At 46.8% G+C, this 16,364-nt stretch overlaps 1 protein-coding gene across 1 annotated transcript in view; it reads right to left on the bottom strand.

Moving 5' to 3' along the window:
• Window positions 1-6,033: 6,033 nt before the first annotated feature.
• Window positions 6,034-16,364, bottom strand: part of LOC119390349 (uncharacterized) — a 36,173-nt gene continuing 25,842 nt past the window's right edge. The window contains exon 3 of the mRNA XM_037657956.2: window positions 6,034-8,917. Within this exon, the coding sequence (XP_037513884.1) occupies window positions 8,537-8,917 (381 nt within the window). The 3' untranslated portion in view covers window positions 6,034-8,536. The remainder of the gene's footprint in view (window positions 8,918-16,364) is intronic.

The following is a 16,364-nucleotide window of genomic DNA, read 5'->3' on the forward strand; positions in this document are numbered from 1 at the left end:
ACACATGCACCCACAATCAATTTTATTAATATGGGATTGGAAGTATCAAACGTTGAGAAATACAATGTTTGCAAAGGCTATAGGCTTACCTTCTTGGTCACACATGCACCCACAATCAGTTTTATTATTATGGGATTGGAAGTATCAAACGTTGAGAAATACGCTTGCAAAGGCTTACCTTCTTGGTCAAACCCATGTAACACAAAACCTCTAAAAGACGTCTCGAAACGGCTACGGAAGGCTATAAATGTCGTGGTTTACGAGAAGATCAAGAATAGACATTTTTGCAAAATAAAGCACTTGCCCCTCAAATATGCCTGCGTACTGTTTATTACCGTTTTCAACAGCTACGAGCCAGAGTGTATTCTGCCAAAGAAGTCCACAACGTCTACTTTGAGACTTTTTTAGACATTCTGCCCATGAAACACAAAACCTCTATAAAACGTCTTTAAAACGTTTAAAACCTCTATAAACCTCTATAAAATGTTTTATAGAGGTTTCGTGTTTCGTGGGTGGGGTAAGTGCGCGCGCAACGACTATCTAAATGATTCTTCAAATGTTTTGTCCACGAGCGCAAAGACGCCAAAACGGCATGTCTAAAGAGCGGTGACTGTCGCTTTATTGAAAGAAGAGACGCAGAAAACAATAAAGCCCTCAAAATAATTGGTTTCGCTCCGCAACGCGAGTTTCTATCAGCAGTTTGGTAAGTATATTCTTTTCAAGCCAAGGCGGCTAATGCCGCGCAACGCTCGCGCAACAGCGAACGACAACAGAAGCAAACGCAGGCAAGCCAGGCAAGCATGCTACTGATGCCACTGATGCTACGCAGTCGGAGGCTGTTGTCGAAGCGCGCATGTTTAACCCTGCATTCAAGAACATCTTTTCACTCGGCGCTCCACCTTCACTCAATGTCCATGGCAGATGCTCCTATTGGCAGGAATGCTCACTAAATATTGAGCAATAGGCGGGATCATTTTGTGAGAACCGTCGTGTCTTTTCTGTTGAATGGTGACGCTGTGCTCAGCTCGGTCAAGTGAAGGGTGAGGCTTGTTTCAGAATATTTGTTCCTTCCTCCCCCTTTCCCCTCTTCCTCCACTAGTCCGCGCCAGCCGCCAGTTCGCGGCGGCGGCGGCGCGGCGGCTCGATCGGCTATTAGATCGGCAGCAGAGCTAGGCGTTGGCCGGCGGTCATTTGCGTTTTGTGTAGCGTTGTCAGCTTTTGTTTGTGAACGGATGAACGGATTACGGGCTGTTTGGCATCAAGTAACGGTGATCATACTGTCTGTCGCATATTTGCCATCAGTGTTTGGTGAAACAAGCTTCACTGTGCCTTTTGCGACGGTACGTTCGTCGGTACGTTCGTTTCAAGAAGCGATTGTTCTGCTCACCACCTTCGTTGCAGCCAGACAAACAGCTAAGAACTTGTGCACTTTCGGATAGAGTGCTTTTTTCGGTAAGTGCTCCTGACTTTTCATCATTTTTACTGAAAGGTTTTAGAATTGTGATTAAAATGTGAACAGTTCTTTGCTAGGTTGAACCGCGTGGTCGAACGCGAAACTATAGTATACGCGCCGGTGCCAATAGTAAGCCAGACTGACTCGCCCCATTTTGAGTAATTATGTTTTGCGCGTTACATCTCGTGGCTCCACGCACGCATGCTAGTGACAGGCCAACATAGTTTAAGCAAGCATGCTTACAACTACGGCGGCCTGTCGCTGACAAAGTGCAAAGCTTCTACCGTAGGCGCCTCGCCTGTAGGTGCGGTTATGATTGATTGTCGTTTCTTAATACATGACAGCATTTTATCATATCTGTAATTGGAAAAGTTTGTTTAGAGTGACTTGATGATCTGTTATTTGTTGTAAATCCTGCGTAGCTTACTTGCTTTCTCTGTATGCAGCTTTTCTTCACTGCTGTCTGTGCAAGATATTGGGCCTGAGACCACGCCAGCTAATGCGGAAGCCAGTGCAGTTTCTTTGACGAGACTTGGAGTGCATTCATGCAGAATTTTATTTACGTTGCTGCCGTGCCACTCAGCTTCACCTTGTGCGGTCACCTTCCGACGTGTTTTGTGCCACATTTGGTTGTGCTTTATTCATTAATAAAGCCAATTTGACAACATCATGGGTTAATTTATTGTTGCTGAGAAGCGCGATTATTTATTTGCGCGCCATCCGCTAAACGTCATTTATGTAATACAGTATACGTGTTGATCCCCTGCGTACGTGTTCAAATTTATCATAAACCGATGTCTTTTATATGAAAATTCGATATGTATGGTGTGCTGAAGTAGCCAATAATTCACGCGGCATATATGAGCGACTGCAACAACTTGATTCGGTCCGCAATAAACGCGAGTAAACTCAGCGTCGAAAATTTATATATGCAACAGTGAGGACATGCGTGGGTGAACAGCTATGTACGTATGCTAGTGATCTTGCTTGATTGTTTGGTCACTTGCTCGACGACTGACATAGGAAGTGGGAGAAAAACAGGAAAGTGCTCTTGCGGGAGCTCTTTCGGTCCTTTCAATCTCTATCTTCCTATGGTAGCCGTCAGGCTGCCGCCCAAACATGCTGCAAAGACAGTTCTATTAGTTTATTTTATATTTCGAAAGTCCAAAATTTCGAAAACGGCGAAAAAACAAGAACGTCTATAAAACGTCTTATCTTGGTCTTTTGAAAACGTCTTTTAAAGACGTCAACTAGCGGGACATTAGCACAGCTATCAGACGTCGAAAAGACGTCTACGGCTACGGGAATGTCTTGACCAAGACGTCTATTAGCCCTTTTTGTAGCCGTTCAAGACGTCTTTTAGACGGCAAATAGCTTCTTTTGTGTTACGCGGGTATACATGACATTCACAATGTTTTAAATGCGAAGCATTTCTTATAGCGAACCCAAGACACTTTGAGATCTATCTATCTATCTATCTATCTGTCTGTCTGTCTGTCTGTCTGTCTGTCTGTCTGTCTGTCTGTCTGTCTGTCTGTCTGTCTGTCTATCTATCTATCTATCTATCTATCTATCTATCTATCTATCTATCTATCTATCTATCTATCTATCTATCTATCTATCTATCTATCTATCTATCCGCCTACGCCTGGGTGCTCTCGTGATCGCCTCCTTAACTTGGCGTAGGCCAAAACTGGCATGGGACCGCGGCGGCTGCATTTTCGATGGAGGCGAAAATGTTTGAGGCCAGTGTACTTAAATTTAAGTGCACGTTAAAGAACCCCAGGTGGTTGAAATTTCCGGAGCCCTCCACTACGGCGTCTCTCATAATCATATCGTGGTTTTGGGACGTTAAACCCCATATATTATTATTAAAATTGGCATGGGAGGTTAAGGGGATTTGACGAATACGACTGCGGGGTCATGACATGAATAACGTGAAAATCCCATAGCGTACGTCGTCAAAATCTTTCTCCAGACACGTGTGGCATATACCCGTTTACCACGGGCCGCGGAATACGGGTATGCGCCACAGGTGATCGACAGCTTGTATCTACCCAGGAATGGCGAGAACAGAGATTGGCAACGTAAATGCGAGAGCGTTCAGAAATAATTACACCATCTCCCACTCAAGGGAACCATGAGGGGATACGAAGCATCATTGGGGGCGCACAGCAAGTTTCCGTTACGTTCACTCGGCGTTTCCGTTGGTGTGTGAGGTTTTTATGTAGTGTTTGTGTTATCATTACTTTATGTTTGTGCGTTGCTTTCCGTTAGCGCCGAGTGAACGAGTGGCCCCGACGTTGACGTTACAACTCACCTGAACGGGAGCGAAGCGAGAATGACGGAAGCCGACCGAGCGCACGCGCCTATATACACATGAAATGGGGGAGGGAGAGAGTGGGTTACAGGCTGTATTTGGCTGCGGCGCGGCTGCATCACGTGGGAGGAGACGCTGCGCCGCGGCTGCAGCGCGGGGGAGGAGAGAAGGCGACCGAACACCTGCGTAAATGAGTGGGAGAGAGAGTAGGCGCATGCGCAGCGGAGCACGGACGCCACCACCGACGACGGACACAGCCACGAGCAAAAGCTGCTTCGCACCTAAACCGACATCGGCAGCGTTGACCCGACCTATGTAAAGAATAGAAATTAGGATCCCAACGGGAATCAAACCCAAGCAGTCTGCGTAGCAGTCCGGTATTCTACCACAGAGGCACGCAAGGTCTAGAACTTGCTTTGGAATAACACCCTATGCAGGCGCAATGTCAGTGCAAGGTCAATTGTGGTGGTTGTGCTGGCTACCGAACATTATAACAAAGCAATAAAATCTACATATGTACACCTGCGATACAGGTGTCATGCCAGGTTTACTTCTGTGGTTCCAGTGTTGGCTTCGCTTTTACAGCAGTCTAATAAACATTACATTTGTATTCCTATGATTCAGCAAGCTATATTCAAGCGTTGCTCTACCCCGGAGAAATACGCTAACGAGTTACGCATGATATTGACATAATCGGACCGTAAAGTGCACTTCGTTTCGATATTACTGATGTATATGCTCTAACGAGAGTGCCGACGCTACGTCGGACCATAAGCTGCTCTTCAAACGCTGGTGTTGTCGACGTGCCTGCTAAGTCCACTCTGCGCTCACAGCTACACTTACAAAAACACATCTATCCACCTCGTAACGCTTGGCTCCAAGTAAAAAAAAAATGCAGCATGAAACTACTGGCTGTCTGTTTCGCATGAAACTGATTCCTACAAGGCATGGGATATGCCAAATTCTCTTTCAAAACAGTTTCAAGCAAAGCAGGTAGAACACCTGTTTGCCACGCGGACAGCCTAGCTTCAATTCTCACTCGAACTGAAGATTTTTATTAATTTTTTGAATCTTTCTAGATTTTTCGGTCACTGACAACGTTTTTCGCTCACTACCAACGACGCCGACACCAGAATTTCTGCGAAACGAGCTTTTTGTGCTAACTTTCATGAGACAAAGCACTAGGTAGATTACTGCAGGCGGGGTCCGTCTTCCAGGGCCCCGCTGACCACAGCAGCTCGCCGGGCCTCACCCAGGGTTGCCAGGTGGCTTCCCAGGCACAGATAAGCAAGTTGCGCCTCCCAGGACCACACTCATATGTCACGTATTGCCAGAGTTGACAGATTGGTCTCTCCGGGCAAATGTATGTTATATGCAGTAGCGTTTTAGTGCCTTCGCATCAGCGACACACGTCCGTGTATATCTCTCTGGATATATCGCATGTAGTTTGTGTATATGAGGATAAGTGTTATCCTGCAAACAATGCCAGTCCCATGCTTGTTGCTTATCGAGTTTTCCGTGTGCAGCTATATACGCAGTTGCACACCTTGTGTTGTGTCGCACCTGCGGCAAGGTCCTTTTCATCCACAGTTCTCTCCAGTTGAAACGACAACTGATCCCACTGTTCTTCCTTCCAGCATTGATAAGGCATTCAAAGCTCCACAACACACGTCCACTTCTTTATCCAATGAATGAGCCAGATTCAGTGGTCTCGTGACGTACACTCATTGTACAGGCTCATCTTTAGTGTGTTTATCTTACCACAGCAGGTGATTGGCAATGTCAAAAGGAGCACATCATGCATTTTTTACACATTGTAGGAATTACATTACTTTACAAAGGGATATCTTCGAGACCCAGACAAGAAACATATTCAAAGGAAGATGGAGAATTGGAAGTGACAAGTAGTGGGTAGAACAGAGTTGTCAAAATGCTGGCTTGAGCAACAGTACTTCTTTGACCATTGCCTTGTCCGAGTAACACACAGTGCTTACTACAGCATACCTAATTTAGCCACTAAAAGTTTGTTACCAAGTGCTAGAACCCCAAAGTCCTATGCAGAAATTTAATCTCTACACAGCAAGCAACTAGAGACATTGCCCACTCGCAGTTGGCAATGAATAGCAGATGAACCAGAACTTCCAAGCCTCTCAGTACTGGGCCCATGAAGTTGTCCTGCTGTAACATCCCATATCTAAAAGGCAATTTCGCCGGCAACAAGCTCAGTGCATGCAACGTTGGGCATCGAAGTAGACAGAACAGTCGTGCGGTGGATCCTTTATTCAATCTATGAGGAAAATACTCTATGTACATGCACAAGCAAGTCGACTGTGCCTCTTATGTACAGGAATTCTGCAACAACATAAAGGCAATCTATGCTTCACGCTCTTCTCTCTGCTACTTTACCACCGATCAACAGGGCAGTGGAGTGTAAAAAACCACAATGCCATCATATGTACTATATGCATTCTGCTCTCGACTCTTCAACATAACTGCTCTGCACGTTGTTAGATGTCACTTTCTTTTGCAGCATGCATAGAATCTTCAGTCCGGTAACGTCTTACTGTGCACGGCATAAACATATATGCTGCAACAAAACATTCCAGTCTCCCGCTTCTAACACACGTGCACGCGTAATGACCTTCTCATTAACGGTCAAAAAGTAAAGCCACACACCAACGGCTCCCTCTGTATTTGAACAGTGTTCTCGGAACCATAGCTACTGAAGCACAATCGTGTGAATTTCGACATGACTCCATCATCAAGAAGCACTCTCGAAGAGCTGCACAACTCGTGTGCGAGACAATGCACAACAAAAAGAAATACGGTATAGATATATGACTCTAATATAGAATTTCAACTGGGCAGACAGTGCATTGCAAAAGCGAAATACAAGGCTGCAAAACATAACAGATGAAAATATGGCTTTAAAAAACGAGTCAAAAGAAGAACATTGTTAGCCATAATACCTGAAACTTACACACTCAAAAAAAAAGAACAAAACAAGGCCACTGCGATTACAATAGCGATACAGTGCACCTTACTTTGATCGGCAAGTGACTAAGTCTGCTGTAACAACCTTCATAGAGTGTAGGTGCAGTTCTCACAAGTAAAATGTGGATGTTTGGCTGCCGGCATCGTAGTAGAAAAAAGTGCAAAATTCGCTGCCAAATACTCGCCTACTAGTTCAGTGTCTCAAGGATCCACACATTTGGTTTGAGGCTACCCTGAAGGTTGCACACGCAGGCTGGCACAAAGTTGACAAAATGCCCAGCAGAGTATCATGGTCACTACTATTTGTTCAACGTAGAAAAACTTACTGGCCTGGATAGAAACACTTCCTTGTAGCATAGGTAGGACTTTGTCCTCGGCTAACAACGAAAAACAGAAAAAAAAAAACTAACAGCATTACACAATGCCATTCTGGCACAATAAAAAAAGCCAAAAGTTACACGCGTTGCTTCAAGTTTTGAAAGGGCACGCCTTAGCAACACTTTGCAGAAAAGTGGAACCAGCAATGGACCTCGGGCTCAATTGTCTTAAGCATTGGAAGGCCATTAAAGCTGCTCGTCTGCATGGCAGTGCCCCTTAACAAGTAACCCTCCCAATTCACAATATAAGGCTGGCCTAAGCACTCAACAACTAAGTGCCTGATGCCCGTGTGCTTCAACAGAAATGTCAAATTGCCTTTAAAAAAAAGAGACGCACCACACGAAATTCCAACCATCTGCAGGACAGCTTTGTGGAAGTCCGACAACTAAAAGCCAAAGCAAAGCCTCATCGGGGAACTAGCCAGTTAAAGTGCCCACACAAAAAATCTTTGCATAGCAACCAGTCAAACGAAATACTTAGTACCAACAAAAATCTGCAGGGAAGCCTTTCAGCAATTCAATGCACATCTGCTTTACAGACTTTTGCAAGCTGACTCGTACAAAGCTGCCAAAGCTCCTGTAGCGACCATATCCTAGCATAATTCCCAATCTTCATTGCATCATATCAACCTGGACTAAAACTACAGATAAATGACCGATATGCTGGAACACTAAATTAGCCCGACGTTTGCCTTTACAGTATTGCGCAAGTCCTTGCACAACGATGAAGTAGTCGGGTGGTAGCAATGCCGAGATAATCGAAATGTCGCCGGCTTTCTCCAAACGTGCAAAGCCTAACTTGTTCGAAAACAGCAGGGTCATTCTGGGACCAACTGTGTACAGTGGAAGCTTGATAGAGAAACTTCCTTTAGGCTACGAAATTTGCTAGCAGTGCTCACAGAAACATTCACGAACTTTTAATGAAATGCCACTCAATGTGACCGACACTAAAGCAGTGTAAGCCTGTTTCTGGCCCCACTTGCAGCTGCAATAGCTGCAATTCCTTTAGGCAGTGCTGCGAGAGCAACAGTCCCGGGAACCAAGGCAAGAGCTATGTTTGGCAATGGCATTAGATAGAGCCCTGCCGCAAAGTTAACAGCGTAGTAATTCGTGGTACTCTTACTGTTCTCACACATTCCTGATGAATACGTTTCTTCAGAGCAAACCAAAAAAATCTGCAAAACTGACTTCAAAACAAGTTTCACTGTAACATTCCATAGGACTACAATGTTTCACCAAAATGTCCAAAAGCAGCTCACTTATGCCACAAGGAGAAGTTCATCACACACCAGCAAATGTCCCATCGACTGCCAGCAATGTGCCGGTCTTTATCGTCACCCCCATCCATTCGTAAGTAAAGAAAAAAAAACAAAAACAATGACGTGCCAAAAATCATTTGTGGCCCTCAAGCGTAAGCAGTGCTTGGGTGGCTATCACGGAGTCGTTGAACCAGCTTTTAGCGGCCAGGCCCACTGAGTCCTCCACAGGGGAGGAGTCCATCACTAACAGCATTTCTCCGCCAGGTGCAGTGGCAAGCGTGGGCGTGCCAGAGACCACGATGGGGGCACTGGCCCGAACGAGTGCCGTGGCATCTCCGGAGGCGGCGGCCACGGCTGCTGCAGCCGATGTGGGGTCCTGCACCCAGGTCCAGCCGGGCACCTCCTGCACCGAGGCCCCGACCTCCAGCGAGAGCGATTCATCAGGCAGGCACAGCACCAGGTTGGCCCCACTTCGGGCAATGGCCTCGGCTGTGCCCTCCAGGCACTGGACAGGCTGCACGAAAGGAGGGCACCGCAGCCTTACTTAATAGTGTTTTAGCACTTGCTCAAATATATTAGCGCTTACAGAATACAGAGTTCACAATGGATCACGAAGCAACTAGAGAAAAAGTTGAGGACCACGCACCATGCAATGGAACGAAAAATCATGTAACATATTGAAGGAGTACTATCAGAAATTTCAAATATTTCGGGTTGTTCTAAATAAAAGAACAGGTGTCAACAACCCTAAAAAGAGTGTTGTAGTGATTGGGAATGCATAGAATATATTTTTAATACCGCTACCTTAAAACAGAAAATTCGGTTTTGGTATCGACGGGATGGCTTCGCAGTGACGTGTCAACACAAGTCTGATGTCAAGGGAACACCAACTCGCAACATGCTACCAACAGCTGTCAGTTTGCCGCCAGTCGCACATATTTCCCGTAAACACCAACGAGTGAATTGTCCAGAGAGTGACAGCAATTTCTGCGATTTAGGCTGCATGTAGGACACAGATTTTGCAACCTCAGTGAACTGTGTTGACTTGTGATAATATCCATTGTGGTGGGGCTGGCTTGCAGATGCTGGGCGACAAATACAAAATCAGTGAAAATATTTTATACGTGTTGTCTGGCTCCAGTGTGTCGAGAGCGTTGATAGTGCACACCATGGAAACAAAAAATGTTCCTTTTGGGGTGCCTCAAAATCATGTCAGTACTCCTTTAAGAGATCGGGAGGACGGCAGAATGGGTCAGGAAACAGCCGGGGCTAGCCGATTTCCTAGCTGACATCAATCGAAAGAAATAGACCTGGGCTAGCTAAGTAATGCACAGGACAGACAACAGGTGGGCAGTAAGAGCAACGGAATGGTTAAGGTGGCAGTTCTATGGTTGCCATCTTGCCAGTAGTTCTATCCGAGACACCAGAAAACACCACTCAGTCAGTCAGGGGTGAAACTTCCAAAATTGCTGGAGCGCTACACTGGATAAGGAGGGTACGAGAAGCTTCCTATCACGGTTCGAGGAAATGAGGCCCTGAGAAGTTGCTTCTTTCTCCCCTTCAACGACATCTATCGCTCCTCCTCCGATGCCCCTCGTGCACTTGTATCTGCCCCCTGCGATACGGTACTTTTGAAGCACCACGGGAGGAACAATTGCGCTGAAAACCGAACGTGCAGGCTCTCGGCCGACTGCGCCCATGCACGGCAACTTGCTCGAAAAGTCCTGCCTCACTGGCCAGCTGCTTTCTGTGACATACGGTGCCAAAATGCGGGGCTGGGTAACAAACTATCGCGGAGGTCACATCATAAGAGAACCATGCATGTTTAAATTATCCCCCTCTGTCGCTTTCGTGTACTCCTCCTACCTCATTCACCGATGGCCACTATTCAGTTTTCACTTGCTTGAGCTAGACAGCGGTCATTTTTTTCGCCTGAGGATATTCACCCCATCCTCAGAGGATATTTTCAATGGAGGGAAGCATACCTCTTTTCAGAGCTGTTGCACGGGAGTACAAAAGCTGAGGCGACAGTCTCGGCAGTGCATTTTTGAAGGGTCACGCATATTAAAAACAGCCTAGGGGAGATTATGCGGCGCGCAGAAACCTTCATTGACAACGTACATGCTCCTGCTCCCCACACTATCCTGCAAAGCCGTCGAAGAGACGCAGGGGAGGCAAAAAGGAAAAGACTTGCATGGTGGTGCGTGGTTTAAGTTAGAAAATACACTTTCCCCTGAGGTCGCACGCCACACCCGGAGAGACTGGGAGCTTTCAAATTCAACGCTTTTGTTTCGTCCGTCTAGATGCCGCTAGAGGAAGATTTCCGTTGCAGTGATAGGAATAATGTAGATTTCGCAGTATTCCTGCAGTATTTGTGTGTGATTCGAGTGTATAATTACATCAGGAGACCGCAAGTGCTATATTTTAAGCTACGGATGCTCAGACAGCGCTGTCTGAAGATTACAACGGTTTTGTTGACGTTTGCGGCATGATAAATTAAGACAATTTATGAGCTTCCTTCCGAATTTCTGCTAGCTTTATTGAAAAACGCTACGTTGGGGAAATAGATTGGGGGCTCTAGTTTCTCTACATGCAAATTCAGCCACAGAACTTTGGTAGCTTCCCACGAAAATGGGCCATGGTAGGTCCCTATATTGAGAATATTGCCCAATTTAGATGAATATAATTTAAGAAGTATTACGTCTACATCGATGAAATTTAGCATTGAGACAGACAATCTTTTCCTCTACATACGCCCCGAAAATTAACTTTCTCTAGCGAACAGTTACTGGACAGTCTGCTGCGAAAGTTACTAAATTTGGCTGTTTTCAAAAGCTAAGCAACAAAAAACTAGAAGTCCAACATCAATTTGCTACATTGAGGAAATAGGTAAATATGCCTTGAAAGTGCTGCGCAAGGAGCAGTGCTGTAACTGCAGCAGATTTTTCAAAAAATGGTCACTGCTGCGGCACAGTCAGCCAAAACCATGTAGCTTATGCCGATTCTTGGCTATCCATCCCCAAATACTAAATGTTGACTCGTTTTTAATAAATATATTTGAAATGTACAAAGATCAAGCTTTTAAATTATATATAAGTCAACTATATAAAACAAGAAGAACGGCTGCCGCATCAGCTGGAAAAGCGACAAATATGATGTGTTTGTGCCACCAGAGTGAGACCGCCACCTTAAAGGGGCCCTGCAACACTTTCTGAGCAGGGTCAAAAAGCGCTGCCAATCGGTAGTCGAGGCTCCCGAGAACACGCGAGCCAAATGTTATAGCGAAACGAGCAGCCTGGAATTTACAATAAATTCTCAAAGTCAGCTGAAAATCGCTCCCTCTTTTCTCGACAAATGATGTATTAGTCCGCAATATATGACGCGATTGTCGGCAGTTCCTCCATTGGCTGATGTTATAATCATGATAACACCCTCATTATTAGCTCCGTTGTTAATTTTGAGTTCAATAAGTAGATAATATGTATGTTTATATTGTGTTATGCCGTTAAAATACCGAACAAACATTAATATTAGCACTTCCGGTCTCACCGACAGCTCGTCTGCTCGTAGTTGCGTGGTTGCATTTTCTTCACCATGCGTAGTGCCGAAATCGTGAATATTTCTGTGCTTTTGACCATCGCCGGTTGCCGTTGAGAGTGGCAGCCGTTCGAGTGTTGCCTCGTCAGCTGGAAACTGCATTGTCGGCACGTTCTCACGACCGACCGAGGCAGCGGTGCAGCATTTCTCCGATAACAATGCTGGCGCCGGCTAGTTTAGGATACCTGTGTTCGCTGTATGGCGAGAGTCCCGTTTGCCGTCTGTTCAGTATGTCATCGAGCCGTACCTCGGCGTATCCTCCCCGTAGTCTCACGTTCCCGAGAAACCGCGACGCAGCAACCAAGCAGACTCGCATTTTCACGGTAGCTGCAGACAGCCGGGGGATGGGTCCGTGCCGGCCCTATGCCCCATGACCCTTTCTTCTTGTCTTTAGTTCTTTGTTGTCAGCCCGCACTCGCTGTGCGCCCGCATTCGAAAAGCAAACAGCATCAAAGCACCGCCACTGGGAGAAGGGTGCACACAGCTTTGCCGTGTTGAATACGATTCAAGCGCGAGCAGTGCGACGAGGCGGTGTATCGGAGCGTGGGTCGAAACCCATCTCAGCTGTCATTCGTTCCAAACGCGCACGCAGGTTTGCGTCCATGGTTGGCAGAGCGATGAAAACACTACGGCGGTTCGAGGTGCACACCCAACATTACCAAACCGACTCGCAGTTTTCAAGCACGCGCGATACACGGTGCGATGGGCTCCGCTCGACGACGACCACGCAAGCCGACCGGAAGTGGTGCCACAGACCACGTGGTTGCGCCGAGACGCCAGAGAGAAAAAAATGAAGAAAAAAAAATGCCGCCTGCGCTGACGTCACTCTTCGGCACCTCCTCGCACCTCTGCCCTCCCTCCCTTCACTACCCGCGCAGCTTTCCGCGCGCTCGCGGTGTTGAGTGGAGGGAGAAAGCTGCGGAACGTGATATTTGGTAACACCACTTAGACTTGACAGATTCAAAAAATTTTTGCGGCATATGACTCGTGAAGAGTCATAAGTCAATAATGAGACTATTCCAATAACTAAGAAAGGTGTTGGAGGGCCCCTTTAACAGGGGATGGGAAACTCAGTCAAGGAAGGTAGAGGGTTAGATGGAGTGACGAAATTAAAAAGCCCGCACAGGATAGGATAAACTGGAGTTCACTGGGAGAGGCCATCCTGCAGTGGACATAAATAGGCTGAAAATGGTGATGATGAGTTACTGGAGAAGAATATTTTTTATTTATTTAAAAATACCTTACAGGCCTCCACTGAGGCATTGTGTACGGGGGGCAGTACAAAACGGTGAACTTCCGTAGTACTTTCGAAATACAAAACTCATGAACAGCAGTCATGTACCGGATCCCATATTAAGAAGTGCAGTACAAAATAACTAATTAGCTAATCAGCAATGCTAACAAAAAAAAACACTAGCAAAGATAAAACATATAATAAGGAAATAATCATCTAGTCAAGCAAAACTGAAATATTACAGTATTACAGTAAAACCTCGGTGATACGATCACAGCCCATATGAATTTTACGAATTTTCCTGTGGTCCCGGCCAACGCCCATTAGCCTGCAATGTATTGGAGTACGGTTGTTGCGAACCAATTTGCACCCCGCGACGTTTGATACGAACGTACGCTAGCACACAGGTACAAACAGGTCCTGCCCGCGCTGTCGCGGGAGACGCGGCAGTCACGCGTGGGCGCGGGCATGCGCGCTACGCGACCATCAACTGTGCGTCGTTACCTCCGAGATAGTGCGCGCGAATCTTGGAGGCCTTTATGCGCCTTCGCATTTAGATTACAGATGACGTTGACGTCGCGCTTTTTTTTCTCAACGCGGTGACGCGTGCTCCTGCGCTCAAGGCAGCAGCGTCTTTGTACAGTCTTAACACGTGCCGGCCACGTCGATGCAAGCCATGTCCCCGCAATCAGACGTTCATGAAACAAGACTTAAACCTAGGCTGCGGTCCGTCATGAAGTCCCATGAAACGTGGACGAAGACCCCAAGGGACAACGTGGGCGGTCTTAGCAGAGGAGCTTGGCGAAGCGCTTCTTAAGTCGCTTTCGCCGCAGTACTGTGGTGTCATGCACAAAAGCGTATTAAGATTAGGAAGGGGATACTAGCGCTCACGGTAGAGCACAGCACGGGCCGGATTTTACGGCCCGAGCCTGGCCCGGGCCCGCTTTATGAAGCCTGAGCCCAGCCCGGCCCGGGCCCATCGTTCCACGCCCGGGCCCGACCTGGGCCCGGCGTTCATTACTAAACTAATCCAGGGCGCGCTTGTTCATGTCCAGGTCCGACCCGGGCCCGCTAGAGGATATTAGTTGTCGATGATGATTATTAATGATGCCGTGCGCTTTGTAGCGGGCGATCGGACGAAAAATTCGGTGTGTACATGCATCGAAATGTTGCTTTGCCCGCGGTGGTAGCTCAGCGCTTAAGCTGTTTCGCTGTTAAGTCCTAGGACACGGGCGCGATTCCCGCGGCCACGGCGGCCGCAATTTGATGGGGGCAAAATGCAAGAACACCCGTGTATATACTTACCTTTAGGTGCACGTTAGAGAACTCGAGGTGGCCGAAATTGATCCGGTGCCACTACGAGGTGCCTCGTAATCATATCGTGGTTTTGGCACGTAATACCAAGGAATATAAATGAAATATACCGTATGTGTCAACCTCGAATAAAAGACCGAAATCTTTATTCCTCCCATGGGAACAACCGTGATCTGGCCCATTGTTAGTGCTGTTAATATATATATATATATATATATATATATATATATATACGTGATCTGGCGTGTTTATAAGGAAACCCACCATGATGTACTTGTTATTTTGACAAAGTCTGGTCCCGCAGACGCAACGTTAGTGAAAATATACAGTGCCAATCTATATCTATACTGGTGAAAAAAAATAGCACTTCAACTGTTTTTCTATTTTTATTGCTAAGCTTTACCAAGAGCCAGCTCTTTGCACGTGTCACTTCAGCTTGGCACAGTATACCTTAGACCATGCAGTGCATAACGTTCGCGTGTGCTCGAAAGCCCGACTTACGCCTTTTAATGAGCGGGTCCGAGTCCGGCCCGGCCCGCAGCCTCAAGCCCGGGCCCGGCCCAAGCCCGCAGCTTCAAGCCAGGGCCCGGCCCGGGCCCGCACTTTCAAGCCCGAGCCCAGCCCGGGCCCGCCGGAAAACGCTTCGGACGGAAAACGGCCCGCGGGCCGGGCCCGGGCTTTCGGGCCGGCCCGGGCCCGTGCAGTGCTCTAAGTCACGGGGCACAACACATCTGGTTCAATAATTACACACGCGCGCATTCAACGTATATTTACAAGTGCAAGTATTTTACAAGTGCAAGTATGATAGTTGACGTCTGAAAACTTTACTGGCAGTTATTCATAGCTGCTCATGACGTCGCTGCGGCCCTGAGAAACGCTAAATCAAAATGTATGCCAACTTTCTTTTGTCATATACTAATTTTCCATGTTTTCTGCTGATACGAATTTCGGATGATACGAATATTTTCGGTAACCCCGCGAGATTCGTATCACCGAGGTTTTACTGTATACGGTTCACATAAAAAAAAGAGAAAAAAAAAGCGACACTACGGTGCTATTCATAAAGAAGTAGCAAAAAAGTTACCGTTTCGAATCTAAGCCGATACTTTTTTCGAAAAAACGATGTGCGAAAGTGGGGGGGTCGGCTTAGATTCCAGTACAATGATTAAGCCTTTTTTTTTTTTTCTGGCCCAGTGAATTTCAGGGGTCGGCTTAGAATCGGGGCCAGCCTAGATTCGAGTAAATACGGTACAACACAGAGAGCACACTGCGATAATGGTAAATATGTTTACACCTCGTTGGCCAGATAAATGGTCAATGAGTCACGAAATGCGTCAATGTTCGAAATGAGTCACGAAATGCGTCAATAGCAGAGAGGGGAGGACTGTCATCACTTTTGTTCGCAGTATGGAGTTTTTGTTATCACAAGACTCCCACCATGATACAGTAGAACCTCGTTGATACGTTCCCGCTTAGTACGATTTCCCGGCTCCTACACTCGCAATCGCGAAAATTAAAAATAACCCAATACAGCTGTGTGTAATACGTTCCGGTTAATACGTTCCCAGAAAATATGATTATTCGGCAGCAACGTTCAACATCGCGGAAAACTGCGGTTGTACGGTAGGTTTTGTAGCCAGAAACTTTCATTCAGGTGGGCAAAAAGGGCCCTCTCGTGTACTTGTGAAGCGTGAAGTGGCAGACAGCCGCCGCACGGCGACGGCGGCTTCTCCGAAGTGCCTCCCCCCCCCCCCTCCTCTGCGCTTTCTCTGCTTTGCTCAATTGTCCCCTCCGAGTCTTCTCCGAATTGCTCTAT

Source organism: Rhipicephalus sanguineus, chromosome 4, assembly GCF_013339695.2.
Source record: "Rhipicephalus sanguineus isolate Rsan-2018 chromosome 4, BIME_Rsan_1.4, whole genome shotgun sequence".
NCBI classification, from domain to species: Eukaryota; Metazoa; Arthropoda; class Arachnida; order Ixodida; family Ixodidae; genus Rhipicephalus; species Rhipicephalus sanguineus.